The sequence below is a fragment of the Sturnira hondurensis genome, unplaced genomic scaffold (genome assembly GCF_014824575.4).
Source record: "Sturnira hondurensis isolate 20B ecotype Veracruz unplaced genomic scaffold, ASM1482457v3 Scaffold0010324, whole genome shotgun sequence".
NCBI lineage: Eukaryota > Metazoa > Chordata > Mammalia > Chiroptera > Phyllostomidae > Sturnira > Sturnira hondurensis.
Window position 1 is genome coordinate 1572320 of NW_028082955.1, and position 22565 is coordinate 1594884.

Below are 22565 nucleotides of genomic sequence, written 5' to 3' on the forward strand. Positions count from 1 at the left end.
TAAGTCACCTTGCAGGTGACCAAAGCATAGGCTACCTACCATGTCTCTACTGACTCCATAGCAAATAAATGAAAATTCACTCTTCTAAAGGGAAGCTCATTCTAAATTAAGGTAAAGATCTGGGAAAGAATTTTATAACAATAACAAATTTCAAAAACTTTGAGGATTCTGAGATGTTACTGTACTTGGAAGCTAACAAATTAACCTGTCAAGTTTTCATGGATGCTGGCAGAAGAGAGAGACAATGAATGAAAGTTCTCATAGCTACAGCAATAGCCAGAGAATGTGCCAGTTCTCAAGTCCCAAGGGCAACATGAAGATAGTGAGATAACCCCTGAGCACACAATAGGTTATATTATGAGAGAGGGACCCCAAGCTTAGAGAACCCTAATATTTTATAGCAGGTGGGAAGAATTTCTGTCCTTTCCATTTGAGAGAGATATTATCTTCATTATATTAGAAAATAAACCTGCCTTTGTCTCTGGAGTGATACACTTTCTTAGTTTTCAAGGCTGTTTCCTATGCAAAAACCCTTGAAAAGATAGCCCAAAACAACAGCAGTCAGTGAGACTCTGCTCACAAAATATGCAGAAATGCAAGAAACACATGGACAATTATCTCCCAACAATAAGAACTTGACTTTTCAAAGTTTTTATTCTGAGTTTGGGGTAAAAGTGAGTAGGGTACTTACCCTACTGAAGAAGCTCCTTAAATAAAAAGAAACTGATAATTATTTAAATAATTGCCTTCTTGTTTTCTTCTCTAGATTACACAAAAAAAGAATTCAAATAAATCAAGGAAGGCGAGAGTCAGTTGTTAACTATGCTTATACTGGAAGGGAGCAATGAATAACACATAATGTTCAGATTTCCAAAGTCACTGATCAGTAATTGTACCCCAGTAAGCTCTTCTTCTCAAGAAATAAAAATCATGTAAAACTAGTCATAGACACATTTCAATAACTGCCTTTTCTGGTGCACAATGTAATAGCAGAAGATTATCAAAGTTTCATCAAGTTAACCAAAAGTGAAATTAAAATAGTTATAACTTAATACTATTTAACATTGGTTTAATAAGATCACTTCTCTGGCCATCATACTATTTAATACCTACAATTACGCACGTATACATATTCATGCATGTGTACACACATGCCCTGTGGAAAACCAAAACACATATCGCAAAGATAATTCACCAACATTCAAATATTTTTCAAAGAGTTCTACTCAGCTAGTTTGCCAGGGCCATTCGTGCTTATGTTTATGTGTAACTCTAACAAGCATCCTAAGTGGCACAGTATAGAGCAATGGTTAAAAGTCATGAACTGCAGAGCCTGAATTCTTTATTTCAAATCCCTGCTCTTTTACTTATAAGCTATGTGACGTTGGGCATGTTACTTTTATGTCGTGCTTCAGTTTTTCTCATCTGAAAACATACATAATAATAATGCCTACCTGTTTGAGACTTTGAGAGAATTAAAAGAATAAACACATTTAAACACTTAGAGTGGGGTTTGGTAGTGGTAAGAGTTCAGTAGGTGTAAGCTGTTATCTAGTCAGCCCACAGAAGATTAGAAAATTCAAATTAAAACAGATGAAAATCTATGAAAAGCAGATATTAATGAACAAGTATGAGGTTCAACACTTTTAAAAAGTATGAAAAAAACAAAATGACAGCTTGGTGCCAGCACCTGTGTAGATGCAAAAGCCCTTGCCCACGGAGCTGATGTGCCCTCACCGTTTCTCAGGACAGTGAAGTAATTATCCAAAATGATTATTTGCCATTGAGACGTTAGATCACTAGCTTTCTCATTAAGCAAAGAAGTATTTAACACAATCTGGAAAAAGTCACATTAAAAATAGTTAAAATTAAAAGGTTCACTTCACACACTTGGAAGGTTAATTTATAGAAACATCATTTAACATCACTGTCAAGTAACGCCGCACCAGACCTTCACGTCTGTCATTAAAGAAATGGATATAAAATGGCCGCCAGGTCTTCAGTTTATCAATATTTTGGTAATATTAATAATACTTAAATTAAATTTTAGAATTAAAGGTAAACCACTTAAGAAATATTCGTGCTGATTGAGTCAATGCTGTCTGAGCATTGGATAATACTCAGGCCGCCTGAGACAGTGGATAATAGTTGCATACAATGTCCAAGTCAAAAAACTTAAAGCTGGGGCAGAGCGGCCTTCGCAAAGCTCTGATATATTTGTGGGAATTTAGAAAGTTACACATATGAGTACAGCTGTGCTCATGCCTAAGACTGTGCACATACCGAGGAATAACTTAAGAAAGCCCTAAGATCTCACCTCTGGCTAACCTCGAAGCTTTGTGCACCCAAAGCAAAGGCTGGGAGACTTACTGGTTCCAGGCATCTAAGGAAATCTCTGTTCATTCATTAACTGACCACTAAGCTAACTAAGCAGAGACTTCCCTGGTCACACATGGCAAAGAATACAGACCTTACAAACTGGTTTAGGAAAGTCATCAATGAACAAATAACAACAATAAACAACAAAGTTTGGGGAGGAGGGAGGACTTGATTTCTGAGTTGCCATATTATATTATTTAAAATGTCCAGTGTTCCACAGCAACAAAAACCACAAGAGGTGCAAAGGAACAAGAAAGTATGGGTCACACCCACACAGATACATCAGAGAAAAAGCTTTTAAGAGAGAAACTCCTGGCCTCACTACACACCCCTACCCACACTTGAACAACAGTGGCTCTTAACAAGCATTTCCTCGTTGGAACCTGTCACTTCATAAGATGCACCGGTCCTATTTCTGCCCTCAGACAATCCCTTTTCCATAAGTCAGAGAGTCATGTCTGATGAATCATCGCTTCACATCCTCTTCTCTAGACTAAATATTCCTACTTCCTCCAAATTTTCCAAATATACACACTTCACCATTCTGATTATCCCTTTCTGGATTATGCTGATTTTATCAATGTTTCTTTGAGAATAATACTGATTTTAACTTTAAAACATTAGAAATGCAATAAAATATTAAGCCAGCCAAGGTTGTTGTGAGTTTGGATCCCATGAAAAATAGCTTTTCAGGTACCCCAGAGGAGTGGACTGTCTCACATGGCATGGAGTCAGGACCAGGTCTACTTCCTGACACTAGGCCCTGAAGACTGTGTCCATGCCGAGGTGGGCAAGGGTTGTTTATTCAAAGCAAAGATTCTAGTTTTGCCTCCTCAATTTACAATGTGTCAGTCTTATCCCTTCCTCACTTAGTTTACAAAATATATAGATAACCCCTCAAAACAAGACAAAATTTAAGTACTTGTTTGTAATTACAATTCATTAATTATAACTTATGCTTCTCTATCAAGAGTCTCTCAGAAGAGGGTCTTATCTACAGATTATTTAAAAAGTGAAATCTACTGACATCTTTATGTATTTTAAATTATGTCCAAATGGAGTAAGTTAGCCTGTGCCCCTGTATATTCCTCTCCACTAAAGTGTACTGAAGAACACCATAAGAAACTGTTCAATAACATTAGTGAAAAGTAATATTAAAGGTACTTTCCTAGGTAACTTAGAGTAGTAGATGAAAAAAAATCCCACTTGAAAAAAATACTTTAGAATTTTGCTTCCTTTGGAAATGTAGAATATTCAATTCTAACACTAAATCATGCAAATGATTATGTCTCCTTTTCATCTGGGATTTCCGAAATCTAAGAGGCAAATATGAAACTCCACAACCCTACCATCTGATCTCAGATCAAGCATGTCTAATTACTCTGTTCTTACTCCTTACTCTCCAATGCTATTCATATTTTATTATTAATTCATTGTATCTTTCTTCTTGTGCACTGCATTAAATCATTTATTTAATAAAAAGATACAGGGTATAAATATATAAAAACACAAATCTCTATACTAACACAATTTAATATTTGATGGCCCAGAAAGCATTGTAGAAACCTTCAGCATATTGCTCAATTTTAGTGATTCATATACACAATTACTTAATGCTAAGGATTAACTTTCCAAAAGAACATTCCTCTTCTTGATAAGACAGTATTTTGCCAGACTTTTAATTTTTTTAATAAAATAACTGTCCTTCTTAGGCACCCTAAATTCTTCATGGAAACAGCTGTGGGTTTATGGTGCTTTCTGCATTATTGTTATTGAAGTAATTCAATCTGAGCACAAATTGTGAACTTAGTTTAAGCCAGTCAAATAATCATGCATAAGGTTTACACATTTCTATATAAATTTGGATATTTCCATTGAAAATCAAGACACTAAGTCTAAAGAAGAAAAAAACATAGATGTGTCTTTGTATAATCTATTGTACTATTCACAGATATTTAGTTGCATAAATGAACATTTTTCTTAAATGAGTCAGAAAAGGAAACAGAAGTGTTAAGAGTTAGAAATTGCATTCCATTTCACAAAGCATGTTTTATTCCTAATAGCAAAGAACTGAATTGTACTTATTTACCTTTCTCAAAATAAAATACTGAGTTGATTTATCTTGAATATGTTTTCTTCCTAATAAAGCTATGCTAGCCCTGTGTTAATAACCACAGCTATATATAAGACATACTGGCTAATCTACTTTACTTGCAGGGACATTAAAATTCTGGTCAACTATTATCTGTAAATAATATTACCTTATTATCAGAGAAAAATTACTAATCCCTACATTTCCTGGAATCTATTTGAAGGCATGTCAGAATGCCTCACTTCATTTGAGGAAATTATACCCCTGAAATTATCCTCTAATCTGTCTCCAAAATGAGTTTCTAAAATTAGAAAACAGCCATGGCTTTCACAGGCTATGTCAAAGAGTTAGATGGATCTCGTGTGCTTATGAAGTAAAATATAAATAAAATCTAGTTGCCGTACAAGCCAGTATAATATTTTTATAATTTATTTTTGATAATAAACATACTTTTCAAGTTTGAAATGACTGTGTTAATTATCAGGTACAAATATATAATCTTCTGCTCTATTTCTTCTAAAATTAAAAAATTGAATGATAGCCCTGGCTATCACTTCTGTTTCCTTTTCTGACTCATTTAAGAAAAATGTTCATTTATGCAACTAAATATCTGTGAATAGTACAATAGATTATACAAAGACACATCTATGTTTTTTTCTTCTTTAGACTTAGTGTCTTGGTGTAGTTCAGTGGATTGAGCATGGGCCTGTGGACCAAAAGGTCACTGGTTCGATTCCTAGTCAGGGCATATGCCTGAATTGTGGGCCAGGCCCTCAGTGGGGGATACATGAGAGGCAGCCACACACTGATGTTTCTCTCCCACTCTTTCTCCTTCTCTTACCCTCTCTCTAAAAAATAAATAAATAAAATATTTTTTAAAAATTGAGTGATAGCAGTTCATAAGCTTTAAACAGGTTGGACCACAAGTTTTCCACTGATAATCATAGTTCTGCAGGAAATAAATGCTTTAAATCCTTTAAGAAAATCAAACAGCAAGTAATAAAATTCTCTACAGGACTTTCTGTTGCCTTAACAGTAAGGTTAACCAAAACCTTGCATAGGATATGCAGTAGAAAAGTCTTCTTCTTTTTTACTAATAACAGGCCCTCATATCTCATTTAATCCTGATAATAGTTCCCCATTAGATAGGTAGAATCATCACATTGAAAAGACTGTATTTAGTGAACATTTTTCATTTTTATTTAAAAAAAAAAGTGGTCATAAAGAGACTAGAGTCAGTAGCCCAGCAGGCGTCCCCCTCCGTGGTAAGGCCAGTTCCAGCAGCAGGTGCTCCCTGTCCAGCTGATTAGAACCTTTATGAACTGCTTGTTCAAGCAGTGTCTCTCACTGGGTCCTTTTGTCCACCTAGATGTTCATCTGTAAGTGGGAAGGTGTTAAAACAAGCAAAGTGGGAAACCACATGAAGTCCCGAAAACCTTGACCTAAAAATCTACCTTCAGCCAGCACAAATATACATAACCAGAAAATGCATACTTTCTGGTCCTAACAGGCAAAACTAGGAGCAATCTGGCTAGTGAAAACTCTAATCCTAGGTTGGTAACTTTTCTATTTACTTTAATAAATATGGTAATGAATTACTTGTTATTATTGTCATTATTATTATTATTGTCATTATTATTGTCATTAGTCACCACCACTGAAGATTTAAATTTATTATGTGTCAAGTGGTTTGCTAAGGGTTTCTCACTGAGTAGCTTGGTAAGACTACAGTGCGGTAGATACTACTATTATCTTAATTAATAGATAAGAAAAGTGAGGTTTAGAAGTAAAAAAAAAATCTATAAACTCTCAGTTTGCTCCTCACCATGCATTCTACATCTCAAAATTTTAGTGTCTAAAAGTATGGGCTTTAAAATCAATTAGCCAGCTCTATGACTAGCTACGTCACTTATCCTCTTTGGGCCAGATTTTTTTTTCATCTGTAAAATGGAGATAATAATACTGTAGTCTTCAAAGACTTGTATTTGGGCTTAAAGGAGACATGCATGTAAATATACTTGATCATAAATATATATAGTCGTAAATATGCATCCTATTTGAAAAGCACAATGTGTACTTTTCAATCTCTGATTTACTTTGATCTCAACTACTACTAGTAGTATATATTACATATAGGCACTATTCTTAGGAGTTTGAATAGGTTAATTCACTTAACTCTCCAAACAACCCTACGAGTTAAGCACTCTGGTAATACTCATTTTACAGGTTGTAGCTGACCAAGAAAAAAAAAGGTGAGAAAAATGAAGGACAGAACTCAGAGTCTACTCTGAACAATGCTTCCTCATTTAGGAAAACTCACTCTTCAAAACCTCTCCTCCTCTGACTTCCAGGATACTGCTTTCCATTTCTTCTCTGCCTCTAATTGGTGACTCCTCCCCTGCCCTTAAGTGTTGCTGTTGCCCAACTTCTGTCCTTGGCTGCATACATCACATCATCTCTTCCTATGGTCTTCTTTCCTCCCATGCATTCATTGGCTCATATACACTGACAGCACCTGTAACCTCTTAGTCCCCCAACTCACCCCAGTCTGTTCTCCATCTCTTCTGAGTGACTTGTGTCCACAGACTGTTAGTCAGAGAACACATTCCCTAGCCTCCCTTGCAGCTATGCACAGCCACGTGAGCCCTCTCCAGTGCAATGTGAGCAGCGGTGATGAGTGTAGAGCTTCATGTATGGGATATGTCCTTTCCCCACTGACTGGAATTGAAGGAAAACAGGAGCAACTTTGGAAGGTAAGTATTCAAAAAAGGTGAAGCTGCCTCACCATCCTGGGCTCCTGGATGAACTTGTGCAGAAGAGCTTCCTGACAGACTGGACCAGTTGGCTGTTCTAGGAGAAGGAAATAGACTCCTGACTTATTCAAACTATTATATTCTGAGTTAGCTCTTTCCCTAATTAATACACACAAAATCCACCTCTTTGGCCGGATTCTGTTTCCAAAGCTTAATATTTCCTATTGGGAGTATACGGAGTACCAGGACAGGACCCTCAAACCCAGCATTTCCAAAGTGGAATAATCAAGCCAACCTCTCCCTCTCAAAAAATGGCTTCATCTACTCAGAGCCAAGTCAAAGTCAAATGTCCTTGCAACTTCCCTGTCACTCACTCCCCACAGCAATTCAGCACCTAGTCTGTTCATTCTCCAGCTTTCCTATCCTTCACTTTCATTCCCTCCTCTAACAGTCACACATATGAAGGACCTGCAACAGCTTCCTAAAGACTTCCCCGCCTTAAGCGAGACCCAATCCTCACCTCACCCGTTATCTGTTCATACAATGATTTTTAAGCACAAATCCAAAATTGTCACTTTGTGAGGTACTTTTCCAGGTCAAAATACCACTATGGCTTTCATGTCAGTATATTCTAAAGGCAAAATTTGCAAGTCTCTACAAATAAAGCATAAGGGGAAAAGTTGTTTGAATAGTGAATGTGTAATAGGAAACTCACAATTGAATTATCTCAAGAAAGAAAGAAAAGAAAAATGCATCTGCATACCTGAAGCAAACTGGCAGGATAGTTCAAGGCCTGATTAGATCAAGCAAAGCCTGGAGATAAAGGGATTTCCCCCAACCAAGCCCAAAGCCGCCCTGCAGGACTCTGAATGATAATGCTCAGATACCACCCGAGTCAGAGGCCAGATGGTCCCTGCCAGCAGTTGCTGAGCAGATAATGAAGTCAACAGAGAAGCAGGAGCCAGTGTCTTTGACTTTATATAAAAGAACCCTGAGAATGGCACTTCTTGGGGATATTCCATCTCACTAGCCACTGAGCCTGAAAGCTGCCTGCCGTTTACTATCTGGGCAGGATATTCTGTGTGTGTTTATCTGAGAATGGAGCTTCATTTTGAATCAATCAGAATCCCAGGACTATTCTGTTTTAGACCATCCTTTTATAACATCTCAATTTTGTGACATGTTTGCTGTTTTTTTATTCCATAGCTATTCGAAGACTTCTGTAGAAAATGCATGCATTATCAGATCATCCCGGTGCTTCAGATTTCGGGCCACCCTGCCCAGCCCTGCGTGGCCCTCCTCACGCCCCGGGTTCCACGGTATTGTCTCACTTCTAGCTTCAACTCTGCACTGCTGCCTCTCTGCTTGGAATAGCCTTTTTCAGCCCCATGCCACCCACACATTTTCTGCACCTTGCTAACAGCCCAGTGAATTTCTACCCTACCATGTGCTCTCTGTATCTCAAACGCAAACACAATGGCAATTAAGAACACCCTCTGTCAGGCTCCTCTTGCATCCCAATTCAAGATCATCTAACTCCGACCTCTTATTCTAGCCACTGCTTCCAGAACCATTTCTATGCAAATTTGACTCACTTTAGGTCAGTGTAATTCGCCAGTACCTGGACAGAGGCCTAAGCTGCTACATCTCACTTCCTTGCCTTGGACTTCTCTTTGACACTTACCCCGAACTGTGTTTGTTTCCAGTGTGGCCATTTACTTCTTTCTGAGAAGAATCCAACTAGTAATTTAAGAGCAGGGTTGCCTGGGAGAAAACTGATCAACACCACAACTGCATGAGCTTCCCAGAGGGAGACACCCCCAAGTCCCACTGTCTCCTTCTGCCTCCACAACACTCTGTCAAGTCTCTACCTCTGTCTAAGAAATGCTGAGGAAATATGTATGGGTTTAAGATGCTGTGTGTAAAGATTACAAAATAAGAGTTGTTTCTATTAGTCAAAACAAACAGTTTGACCCACTTTTCTAAGTGGTGAAAGATGTTAGCAGGAGAAGAGTGTTAACAAAAAGTGCCAAGGACAGAGACACTGCCCAGGAAAAAGAATGCACATAGATTATAAAACAAAAACCACTTGACAAGGACAGCCAGGTAGGAAGATGAGTAGGGACAGGACCTCCAATCTGGGGGAGGGCTGGTGAGGGCTGACTGTTAATTCGTGGCTCTCAACTCACAGGGCAGATAACACGTAACTGAGAGAATAAAACCGCAAACAACCCATTCCACATGGTTCACCCTGAGCAGCCCCCATATTTAACTTGGGGGAGCATCCCTACATACCCATTTACAATCTGTGAGCACTGGCAACTGTACATACTTGTCATCATCTGGGTTTTTTGTCCTGCAAGCCAGAGACAAAGAGCATTTCTCTTCACATCCACACGCCCTGCTCTTCTCTAGCTCCCTATTTATAGGTGTTTCCTGTTACTCAGAGAAGGAATAAACAAGCATGAAAGAGGCAGAAATGGTCCTGGCAGGGTAACTCAGTTGGTTCAAGCTTTGTTTGGCAGACCCAACGTTTGCAGGTTTGATCTCCAGTTGGGGCACCTATGGTAGGCAACTGATTGATGTTTTTCATATTAATGTTTCTCCCCCTCTATCTTTCTCACCCTCCCCCTCTCTGTAAAATCAATACTAAGCATATCCTTGGGTAAAGATTAAAAAACAAAATAAATAAATAGGTAGTAATGGTTTGGTTCATACCATTTACCACAAGAAAAATTACTCTATTAAGAGTATTTGATATTCAAACCCAACACCTCATGAAACATACAAAGAATAAAAGTCTAAGGAAGAAGTAGACACAGCATGTGGAAAACACCTCTCTGCCCAGCCCTTACCTAAATTTCTGAAGAAATTTAGAGTACTACTTTTCTGAAGAAGCAGTCAATAGCTCTTCACAGTGGTCTTTCTCCTAACTACAAAACAAATTTGTCTTTGGGGCTACATTTTACTTGACTCTCTGTCCCCATTTGTTTTACATTTTGAGTTGGTCCATTTGAACTAGGGCCTGCTGTGAGCGTGCTGACTTCCACTTAGATTTTTTGAGGTGGCATCAGAGGAAAAAAATGCCATTTCAGACCCTTTGAAGAGATGTTTGTGCTCCATTTACTACCTGAGATAGCAAGTACTGCCACTATTCTCTACAACTGTGGTTTTTCACACTTAGGGATGAGACATCAAGGAAAGTTAATAACAGCTACGGATCCTAGTCACTGAAAAATGCAAATAAAATATCAAAAACAATTTCAGCAGCATTGCTTTTCCCTTGAAGCCCATCCAAAGAGAGCACAGGTCCAGGGGCAAGAGGCTGGGAATGCCTGCTCTTCAAAGACTTTTTCTCTACCAGCCTTTTTATTCATCTTCCTCTCTTTCTTCCTTCCCAAGATCAAGTACAGACACAGAACTCTAGAAACTAAGTTGGTGGAAAACTCAGCAGGTAAGGGAAGGAAGAGATGCATCCTCATCCTGTATTTTAGCAATTTTAACTCTGGGTGTGATGTTTTGCTGAAGCCACATCTCACACATAGTATTTGGGGAGTTGGCTACGCAAACAAACCCAAAAGAACAGGGCAGTAATCAGTCAGTAACCATTGGCCCAGGCACCCCTCCCTGGGTGGGCTTTTGCAGTCACAGTTCCTTGGGCTAAAAAAGAAAAAAGCATTCTTCAAACATACCTGTGCATGGTTGGGCCCTTCTCATCAATTGGTCACAGTTCAAATGCCACCTTTCCTAAGACAGCCTGATCTGACCTGTCCTATCTTAAGTAGCTCCCTCATCAATAGAGCTATTCTCCAGAGTCAGCACGTGACTCTGCTCAGAGTCCTCCAAGTGCTTACCACCACCTGAAATTATATTTTGTTGTTTTTTCTTGTTAATTGTTTATGTCCTTAACCAGAATGTAAGTTAGGTTATACAAGAGGAGACAGTTTTGTCTGCAACAGCGTCCACTCCATCCTCAGCATTTGCAATAGCACCCGGAACCCAGCAGGTACTCGGAAAGCATTTTCAATGAATGAATATAATGAGACCAACTGATGGTCAGAGATATTTTCAACTGTGATTTTAAATGTATGCTTTTATATATGTGTGTAGCTCAATGCGGAATATTGAGAAGCTGTATACCAGACCCAGCTCTGATGGGAATGTTTCTAAAATGTGCAATTGTTGCTATATTTCTGGCTCTGTCATTTTTCACAGGTTTCAAATATATCATAAAATATTATTGGGTCAGGGACTAAGCAGGCCACCTGATGGCTGAGAATGATTTATTTCCTTGATTTTAGGAAAAAAGAAATTACAGGAAGAAAGCCAGTTCTTCTCTCTGAGCTTTCAGAATATGAAAGATAAAAGGGACCCTGAAGTTCACCTAGTCCAGATTCACTCTTAATTTAAAAACCCATTCTACCCACCAATGACATGGTGATCTGACCTTGATTTTAATATTTTTAGAGATAAGACACTCACTATTTTACAAGAGAACCTGTACCACAATTGGATGGATTTTGATGAATGAGCAAAGTCTTCCCTCTACTGATTTCAAAATTTCCTTCCTGTGACTCTGGCCCTTGGAACAACAATGGGTAAGTCTTGTTCCTATACTGAATGAACTTTGAAATATTTGAAGACATCTGAAATATCTCCCCTTAGTACTCACAACTTCAGAGTAAACAGCCCAAGTCCCTCCAGCTATCCCTCCCTTGTTTCTCCTTCTGGACCCCTCATTTCCAGGTGGATGATCTATGGGCCCACTACAAGTAGGAAGCTTGTTTTCCAAGCCAAAGTGGGATTAAATATGATTTTTGATGATGGATTTAATGTACTTGTGCCATAAAGCTACTAAGTGGTCTACTTTTGTAAGTCAACTATTAATATAATTATGCACAATACCACAACCAATATTAGCATCTGTTATTAATTATAAAATCAAAAGCAGATTACTCTGATATAATGGACTCCATCTTTGCTGGAATTCTGTCTAAAGAAATATCTCACAACTGATGATGCTAGCTGGCTATTTGATAAATACATGAAAGAACTTAAAAATTATCTGGGCCATCAAATTTGCCTATACACTACAGCGTGGCTTCTTTCAATCTTAAAATTCATGGAACTGTAACGGGGGTCTGGCCCAACTGCTGGGGAGCAGGTAAACCCTGATCCAGAGGGAAAGGCTGTGTTCCTCAGAGTAGAAGAGGTCCCCCTGAGATGGTGAGAGAGCCTGCCTTCTCTGGGAAGATGGAAGGGTCACAGGAATCCCCAAGGCAGCAGACTGAAGCCACAGCTAGGGCATGCCATACCTCCAGGAGAGGGTAAAACTTCACTAGATACCCATCCAGAGCACATTTGTACACCCCACCCCAGGCAGAGAGACTGTGTGCCTGCTAGAAAACCCTCCTACCCAATTCCAGATCAGGGCAGCAGGAGGAGGGGCAGGGAAATGGCGCAGGCTGATGCACGTGGTGGACGTTAGCCTGAAGTGGCTAACAAGTTGGAAACTTCCACAGCAAGTAGCATTTTGAGGTGAAATAGTGAAATCAGAGGACACACAACAACTCAGCCCTCTTTTTTGTATTCCCCTTGCCTGGCCCCATCAGAGAACCAGGTGTTCATAAGACATGGCAGACACCAGGCCCTGCTCAAGGCTCTTGCCTTATCCTGTTTGCATAGTCAGAAGCAGGCTTGAGCAGACACGCATCTCACAACAGCAGCCCCCAGGACACTGTAGCCCCACACCACACTGATCCTGGACTGCTCCCATTCTCTAGCCCTGAGACCAGTGCAAAGATGTGCAGGTGGCCCTGAGAGCTGTGGCCAGGAAAGTTTGATAACCCCGGGGTCACAGGCAGCCCTGGGCACCAGCTAGCAGACAGAACCACCCTGGCACAACTGGCTGCAGTTGATCTGGCAGCGCATCCAGGCCCTAGGAGAGGGAAGGACCTGCTGAGAGGCAACAGAGACACCAGCCTCATAAGTGCACACTCCAGAGAGAGAAAGCCTGGAGCTGGAGGGAGACCCATTTGCAGAGGAGCCTTGGACTCCAAAAGGGCAGATAAGAATGAATGGTGGGTCTGGGAATGGATCTGTACTTCAGTGGCAGGTAACTGAATCCCATTTTGCCCAGTAACAGACAAGCAATTATAGACATAATGAAAGTAAACTGTCCATTATAAATATTGCTAGTGGAAATAATTAGAAAAACTGCCCTGGCTGGTGTGGCTTAGTGGATTGAGCACCGGCCTGCAAACCAGAGTCACCAGTTCGATTCCCAGTCAGGGCACATGCCTGGGCTGCAAGCAAGGTCCCCAGTAGGGGGTGCATGAGAGGCAACCACACATTGATGTTTCTCTCCCTCTCTTTCTCTTTCTCTTCCCCTATCTCTAAAACTAAATAAAAAATCCTTTTTAAAAAAGAAATAATTAGGATAAACTAGTAAAACTGAATTATAATTTTACAAAAAAATTTCTTAAATATTTGACTGCATGCTTTTCAATTAAATAAAGTAAAACTAAAGTAAACACTTTGTGGGGATATCTGGAAAACTGATTCGTGCTTTGCCATTCTCATGGTCAGTATTAGTTATAATCATATCAGTATTAGTTACTCAAGAAAGTAGAAATTATTATATATGTAGTCCAAGAACTTTCCATATTGACTTGCTATTCCTAAAAACTAACAAATGAATTAAGTTTATAGTAGGAAAGTTCATAGGTTTCAATCCACATGTTTATCCTTGTGTCTGTACTGTAATCATCTGTTCTTTTAACACCTGTGGTTAGTTACAATGTGTTTGAATATTCACAATTATGCCTGCATTTAATACTATCTTAGAAATATTAAGCGCTGTTTCTATTTCAAAGAATGAACAGGACTTTTAACTGGTGCATTTGTTAGCTGGCCAACTCTAATAGACACCAGCTAATATTCAGCTTTCACCCAGAACACAAGATATAATATAATCACTGAGGAACTCAATATACACTTGTATATTCTTTTTTATTTAAAGCCAAAATGGTACTTAATGTAGTATGTTTAAAATGACAATACCCACACAAAATGCTTCTCCGTACTATGAGGCATAACTAAAAGAATTTTGATTATTCTTAATAATAAATAACCTGAGTTATTCAGCTGTTTTAACAGTTCTTGTTATGAATTGAATTACATCCCCTCCAAATATATTTCCTGAGGTCCTAAGATCTACTAACTCAGAATCCAACCTTATTTAGCAGGAGAGTTGTTGTAGATATTATCAGTTAAGATGAGGACATATTGAATAACAGTGAGTGACTAGTGTCTTTATAAAAAGAGAAGTTTTGGGACAGACACAAACAAAAAGAACACCATATGAAGATGAAGGCGGAGATCAGGGTGATGCTTCTATAAGCCGAGGAACCCACCTTGGTGACACCTTGTGCAAGTAACATGGCAGTTTTTTCAAATTAGTTAATTTACATTGTAAATTAATGAGGCTGATTCCTGTGCATCTCTACAGCTGACTTTGGTAGACAGCCTAAAAAATGTTTGGAACAATATTAGCATTTCTAGGAAAAATGTTTAACCAGCTACAGTCACCATCTTGAAATATATAAAAAGGCATGTTTTATAAATTCTGATGTGTTTTGTTTCACAGCTTCATTCTTTACAGATACACAGTGTGTGTGTATGATATCATGAATGCATCTGTTAGGCCAGAGGTTTGCAGCAGTGCTTTACGGTAGCCATGAACTTGACTGGAGATATATCTGGGACATGATTCAGCCCCTCAGCCTGAGCAGCTTCTCTTCCATTTTGAGCTTCACCTTAGACCAAAACTGAAATAAAAGTTTCTGTAATGATGGAAATGTCTCGTCTGCATTGTCCAGTACAGGAGCAGCTAATCCTGAGAGGTTGTTTTAAGCACTTGAAATACAGCTAGTGAAACCAAGGAAATAAATTTTTTATTTTACTTTATTTTAATTTACATAGCCACAAGTAGCTATTGGCTTCTGTACTGGTTGGTGTGGTTCTAGATTTTAATTTGAAAATAGAATTTTGTTGCTAAAAAATTTTGAAAATCGCCACAAAAATGAAGTGATAGGAAAACTTCTGCTAATGAAAGAATAATTGATAATTCTAACAAATCCTTCCTGTAAACACAAACATGCAAGTTTCTTGGGCACAGGACAATTAATTTTCTTTCCAATGAGCACCTAACTCCATTAAAACAGCTAACTAAAACTCACATCACTGATATTAGCCAGCAGGGGGAAGTGAAGAGTAAAGGCCAGTATTTTCTACAGAAAGTGGGATTTTTTCCCCCTGCTTATTTTAATCTATGTGGAGGCCCTATCCTGTATTCCACTCAGGAACTCCAAACTGTGTTCGCATCCTTCCAGAGTCAGCTACACACTGCTTGTGTCTGTTTTCAAAGGACCCCTGGGAGGGGGCAAGAGAACTCAATTCTTAACACATTTAAAAATCCAATTAATTCTAAAACATAGTCTTTCCCAATTTCCTTTGTTAAAACATGATCAGTGTTCAGATTGTTATATTAATTTTTTCCTTTATTCTATTTCTCCACATATCAGAGAAAAGTTTTAAGGGCATTTATATTTACACAGAAGAGGAAAGTCTCAAAGGCATATTGTTGATTCTTTACTTGTCATTATAAGAAAATTTTATCCATAATAAGTTAATTGCACATGGCCTTACCTCTTGATAAAGGTCACTGAGATCTTCCTGGTGGGCCTGTTTGGAACATCCTGGGAATTCCCTAACACAACAGGAATCCGGGGGCCACTCCATCTCTGTCATTTCCAGCCAGTCAGTGAAATACACCACTCCGCAGCACTTGAACTGCAAAAGAATGGCTGTCAGGCTCAGAAACTGCAAAAATATTTTCTTAATTTATAGGAAATTAAACATTAGATTTCTTACATTTTTATAGTCAGAGCTTCCCTTATTTCTGTCATCACCTAATGATATGTGTACATTCTATGTTGGTTACAGAACTGTAGCAAAGGAGTCATAATGGAACAATTCTGAACAATGATGCCCATAACACATGAAAGGAGATCCTGACTAAGTCTCACTCCCAACTAACTATGATCCTCTGCAAGTGATCATACAGCAACAGAGTTCATGTACACAACTAGGAAAACAGGGCTCAAGTCTTATATTTATCATTAAGCGTTCAGGCACTAAAGGGTAGTTGATCATTCTCTCTATATATTCCTAATTACCAGTTTAATTGCTTAATAAATTCAAATATTATAAGTTTCTATAATCTCTGTAGAAAGATGGGTGGGCCAAAGCCCCATTATAAATATTACCAGCCTTGGGATCATTAACCAGAATAATTTCCAAAAAATTTTCAGATGTATAAATAAGTCTAGCCAATAAATTTTTATTCAACCAAATAAGATTCTTGAAGTAAATCATCATATTCTAATACCTTATTCTCAGAAGAAATAATTTTCCTTTAGCTTGAACAAAGTTAGTTTTAAGAAAAACTATTTAGTCTTTTCTTTTTGTCTCATTTCACCCAGGATTAGCAAACACTTTCTCTGGCCAAGGTTTAGATACATGGCTTAAGGGCCTATGTAGATTAGGTTCAGAATAATTAATCACAATAATGTTCTGCCCTCAGGGGCCAGGGCTGCTCTTCGCTCAGTGGAGCTCCAGGACTGTGGGCAGTCCCCGAGAACTCTGTCGAGAGTGAGTTCTCATGACTGGCTCTGCACTTCCTATAGCCCAAAATACCACAGTCCACCATTTCAAAGTCCAGCTAACTCCCACTTTGAGGAGTCCGAATTTCCCATGTAAAATGAAACAAGGGAAACACTAAAAATGGTTTTCCTTTTTTTCATTTACCTAAATATCTAATTTTTAAAAAGCAAAAGTCACCATAAGAGAATTATAAATGATGAATTACTAAATGCTATGAGTAATACTAAAATTTTCCAAGAAACTTTAAACATATTTTTAGTAATTTTCTTTTAAAACCTTGTTCTAAGAGCCATGAATATATTATAGGCATCAAAAAGTAAGTCAAAAATAATTTGATATCATATATTTTATGTTATTGAGATTCTATAAGACTTATATGTATTAAAAAGATTTTACTTCCTAAAAATCATAAACTACTATGTTCCCAAGTCAGTCTTTTAAAATCCTTTCACTCAGAGAAAACTTACCTCTCTCATTTTCTAACGACATGTGTTTTCCTGGGTTGATGACAGAAGAATAGTTCTTGGAAAATTCTAACCCCATCCACAATAGAACAGCTCATTCCTCTGGCCTTGTCAGGAAATGAGGTGCTCCACAGAAATGACATTTTCCAAACAACTTAAGCATATCACATTCAGTGCCAAATATCTTTTATTTTAATGAGTCACTAAGATATTTTTTTCTTTTTACACACTTGCTTTTCATCATTAACAAAAGGTACTGAACGGAAACCTTTCCTGGTAACTCCCTTAAGCGAACCCATTATGATGCCACACATGGAGGTGCTCTACATCCCCTGCAGTTTCCCTGCCTCCTCTAAAGTCACATTGGGAGACAGAGCCATTCTTGCCAACACTACATCAAATTCAAGAAAATACCATCACAATTTAACACATAAAGAAACCAAGGCTCTGATGGGTCAAATAACTTGCCAAGATCACAAACCAGTGGGTGGTAGAGCCTATTCATTCCAAAGCTTATTCACCAACCACTATGTTAAATAAACACAGTTCTAAAAGGAAGGTTTTCTTTTTTTTAAATGTATTAAATAAACATCACTAGGGCTTAAGTGATTGCCCACCAAGTTGAGGAACATTCGCAGAACCGCACTGATCGAGGAGTGAGGACAACAGGGGCCTGACAAGGTCACTCTCAGCTCTACCATTTATTGTGTGAGAGGGATGTTATGGGCTGAACTGTATGCTGCTCAAAGCTCATGTTGAAGTTCTCATCCCCAAAATGTGACCATATTTGAAGTCAGTTTCTTTACAGAGGTAATTAAAGTAAGGTCATTAGGATGGGCCCTAATCCTTTAACACTGATATCCTTATAAGGAGATGAAATTTAAATATAAACATACATAGAGAAGCCAACAGAAAGACATGGAGAGAAGACAGCTATCCATAAGCCCAGGATAGAGGCCTCCAAAGAAACCAACCCTGCATGCCTTGATCTCAAGCTCTGAGCCTCCAGAACTGTGAGATGATACATTTCTGTTGGTTAAGCCACCCAGTCTGTGGTACTCTGTCACAGCCCTAGAAAACTAGTACAAAGGGTTTTTTTTTCATTTTTTAAAGATTTTATTTATCTTCAGAGGGGAAGGGAAGGAGAGAGGGAGAGAAACATCAATGTACGGTTGCCTATGGTGTGTCCCCTGCTGGGAACTGGCCTGCAACCCAGGTATGTGCCCCAACTGGGAATTCAACCGCGATCCACTGGTTCACAGGTCCGCACTCAATCTACTGAGCTACGCCGGCCAGGGCAAGGCTTTTTAAAACTCTACCAGCATACCTAGAAGTCTTCACCACCACCTCCTTAGGGGTAAAATAGGCCTATGACATGGAGGAGGAAATTTAGCATGCATCAATCTGAAAATATGGGTGCTATCATTTACAATGCTCACACATTCTCTCTGTAGGTGAAGCTCCTCTTCCTACCATTGGGGGGAGTAAAAAAACTCACTTTGTTTTTTAGCTTGGATTATCATGGTCTTCATCATAAACCCCAGAAAACAAAGAGCTCTGGGCAGCTTCACCCAGGGCAATAGCTGAACATGGCTTTCTATAAACTCCCTGATGCTTTCCTTACTTTTCCTTGCATGTTGTTTTTAGTTCAAATGAACAGTAAACAAACAAAGTCAGGAAGTATTTGAATAAATAGGAAATCTGTGTTGCAATGATAATTTTCACCATCTCAACAACTGAAGCACAAAGGGCCAGATTTGGAGATTATTCTGGACTTGAACCTCTGCCCATATCCAAGCCAGAGAAACTGAGCAGAGGGCTGGTTATCTATTGTCTAAGGAACTGACTCTCAAATGTTTTGTGGCCCAGCTCTCAATAAAATGAAAGGAAATGGACGTACTTGGTCACCTGAAAATGTCACTCCAATCACAAGGAAACTACTTGGGAGAGAAGCTTGGTTTGAAGCAAGATCAATGATTAACTTCAAGTCACCAGATTTTAAACTTCTAAATATAGTCCCCATTTGAGAAGATGATGAGTGTAGTGCTATATGAAAGTTAAGTAAGAAAAGCTAAAAGTACCTTATACTTTGTAATGTTATTGTTAAAAATCATAAGCTGAACAAGATCAAACTTATTTAATCTTCTCAAAACCTCGAGGAGGTATTTTATTATCTCCATTATACAGGTGAGACTGAGACTTCCGGAAGTTAAGGAAATTATAGAGGTTCATGAAATAGTAAGCAGCAGAGCCAGAATTTTCTGATTAGAAAGCTCATGCCTTTAATGATGTATTGGCTCCTAATTCTCAAATGAGAATGATCATATTAAAATTTTAAACATTTAAATACAACTAGCTCACTCTGGCAGGGTAGCTCAGTTGGTCAGAACATTACCCCAATACACCAAGGTTGTGGGTTCAATACCCAGTCAGAGCACATACAGGAATCAACCAATCAATGCATAAATAAGTAGAACAATAAATCAATGTCTCTGCCTCTCTCTAAAAAAAACAATAAATTAAAAAAACATTTAAACAGTTTGAAATACAAATAGCTCTAAAAGTAATGAAAAATTACCTATTCCAATAAGATTTGGATATTTATTAACTTCTCGTGAAAAGGAAACTTCACAGCAGCTTAGTAAAAAGGATTTAAAAACCTCTAAACTCTATGTGAATCACGTGAAAAGTAGAGGAAACGGTATCCCTGGGAAGAAAAGCAGAGCCTGAAGTTTCATAAGGTATTTCTCGAAGAATTATACCACTGATAACTGAATCGCAAGCCTCACTTTTCAGCCCAGAGAAAGTGACCAGAGCCAATGCTCTGAACATGTTTTGAAAATGTGCCATTTATTCCACACCCTTTACCTCAGAAATTGTAACATTTACCTCTCTCTGAAAAAAATTCCAAGCATGAGTGAGCCACCGGTATCTAGGTAAGCCATAATTTGTCATCCTGGCTTTCAAAGTGACCATGTCTGACCACTGTACTGGAACCTGAAGATAAAAAACAAAATATCAACAACTATAATGCACAAAACACACACCCAGAGACACATCCACCCACAAATTCACAAACTCTGTCCCTCATACTCTCACACACAAACTCACATACACTTGGGATGTGCTGGAATTGACAAATACTTTATACTTGTTTGTGGTCTAAGTTAACTCAGAGTTACTAAATATTTACTGAACAATCTCTACATGTAGATTTTTGTACTAAATGATGAGGTATGTCATATTAAGCAAAGTAATGCAAAATCATTTAATGCTAATATCAAGCTTGAGGAAATCACAAAACATGTAAACTATGTACTCCACAGATACATAGGAAGAGCTCCTTAAAACAAACAATCCCTGCAGAGAAATTTCTTTCAATCTCATTTCATGAAGTTGTTGTTTTTGAAGTGACTGTAGATTATGGAACTAAAAAAAGCAGGGTGAAGAATTAAGAAGAGAAAGAGCACAACCAAAGCCTTACTCTGGAATAAGTTTGTAAACACCTTTTCAAAATTCAGATTTTAGAAGCACGTTAGAATTGTACAAAAATTAGTCCAAAATTAAAACATTGTTTGTGTTTCTATTCTCAAGTCATCTAGCACCGTGTCCCTTCACAAAATGTTTGATCATAACAGAGCTTTAAGCACACACACAGCAGTTGGCGGGAAATCAGGTGAGAATAGCACTCTGTTTTACCAGCAGTGCCCTGGGAGAAACTGACGCATGCCGATCCCTAGTCTCAGGGCACATGCAGCATTAAAGGAACTCTCGGGAGACTGGACAGGCCCCCGCATCTGATCTATGGAGTAATACAGACCAGGCACAGACATGCAAGCTGGACACTAACTTAAGAATTGGATTATTGGGAAATCTTATTTTTAAAAATAATACATTTTAAAAATCAATAGAAGTAGTTAAAAAATTCCTGACAGAAATTTTTCATTTTTTCCTAAAAATTAACAAATTTTCTCTTTTGTTACCTGAAAATACACAATATAAGAGAAAACATCCCATACTTGGACACACAACTCCGTCCCTACATAATGGGCTGACGGGGTAGACTTAGTCGTGCTCATGTGGTTTCAACAAAGCTCAAGGGACTAACCAAACTTCAAGCTGCTCACTATAAATTATTATTATCTCATATCTTATTGAGCATAAAATACATGAAAGTGAAATAAATTCTCTAGAAATGTATAATCTGACACAATAACTTAGATTTTTTTGAGAGAAGAAATAATGAATAAGAGGTGACTATGTACAAACAACAAAAATAATGGGGAAACCAGACCGTCTTATGTCAAATCTTTTGGTTATTAGAACAGTCTTATTTTAGATTTTATTTTCCAAAGTAAATAGAAGTTGTATCTCCCTTTTGACCACAATCAACCTGGGACCAAATATGTCAAGAAACAGAGAAGATCATTGACGTTCTGGCACAAAATACTGCGATCTGGCCATAAAGAAAAACGCACATTTATTGGCTGCTTGCACGAAACAGCTAAGAGCACAGAGCCCACCTATGCAAAGACTGCGTTCTGCACAATTTGGCAGCTAATAAACTTTAATGGCACTTTTCACTCACACTGCTGTTAGCGCAAAAGCAATTAAAAAATCTGTCAAACTTTTTTTAATAGACTACTTTCATATTTTACTTTTAAACGGGCCTCACTCTGTACTCTGTCCTGGTGACTTAATGGGGAAGATTTACACAAGCAAAAACAGTGAGCACTGGTGGGGGGAGGCTGGGATGGGAGTAAAAGACAGAAACTGTACTTGAACAATAATTAAGTAAAAATAAAATTTAAAAAACCAAGTGATGTATGCCATCTACTGAGAGGAGAGTGAGCACCATCTAGTACCACTGTGATACTTAGGAGACACTTGCAAATGGCCCCTTAACAGGATGGATAACAGTGCCTAAACAAGGATAAATTCCTTTCTATCACCTCAAGGTTATTAGAATTATATTAGAATGAAATTTGCCAGTCAAATACCTTAAATTAATTCATTTCAAACTTGTTTTAACCTAGGAGATTTACCAAATACTCACATGCCCGAAACACCAGAGAAACCCTTTAAAAATCCATAGAAAGTAAACTCATTTCTAAAAACCTTTTAATCATCAAAAAGAACACAATCAAAAGC

At 38.2% G+C, this 22565-nt stretch overlaps 1 protein-coding gene across 3 annotated transcripts in view; it reads right to left on the reverse strand.

Moving 5' to 3' along the window:
• Nucleotides 1–22565, reverse strand: part of TSPAN12 (tetraspanin 12) — a 77401-nt gene that overhangs the window by 1918 nt on the left and 52918 nt on the right. For all 3 annotated transcript variants that reach the window (XM_037058808.1, XM_037058807.1, XM_037058809.1), the window contains 2 exons: nt 20304–20411; nt 15934–16077 (listed from right to left, as the gene is read on the reverse strand). In XM_037058808.1, the coding sequence (XP_036914703.1) occupies nt 15934–16077; nt 20304–20411 (252 nt within the window). The remainder of the gene's footprint in view (nt 1–15933; nt 16078–20303; nt 20412–22565) is intronic.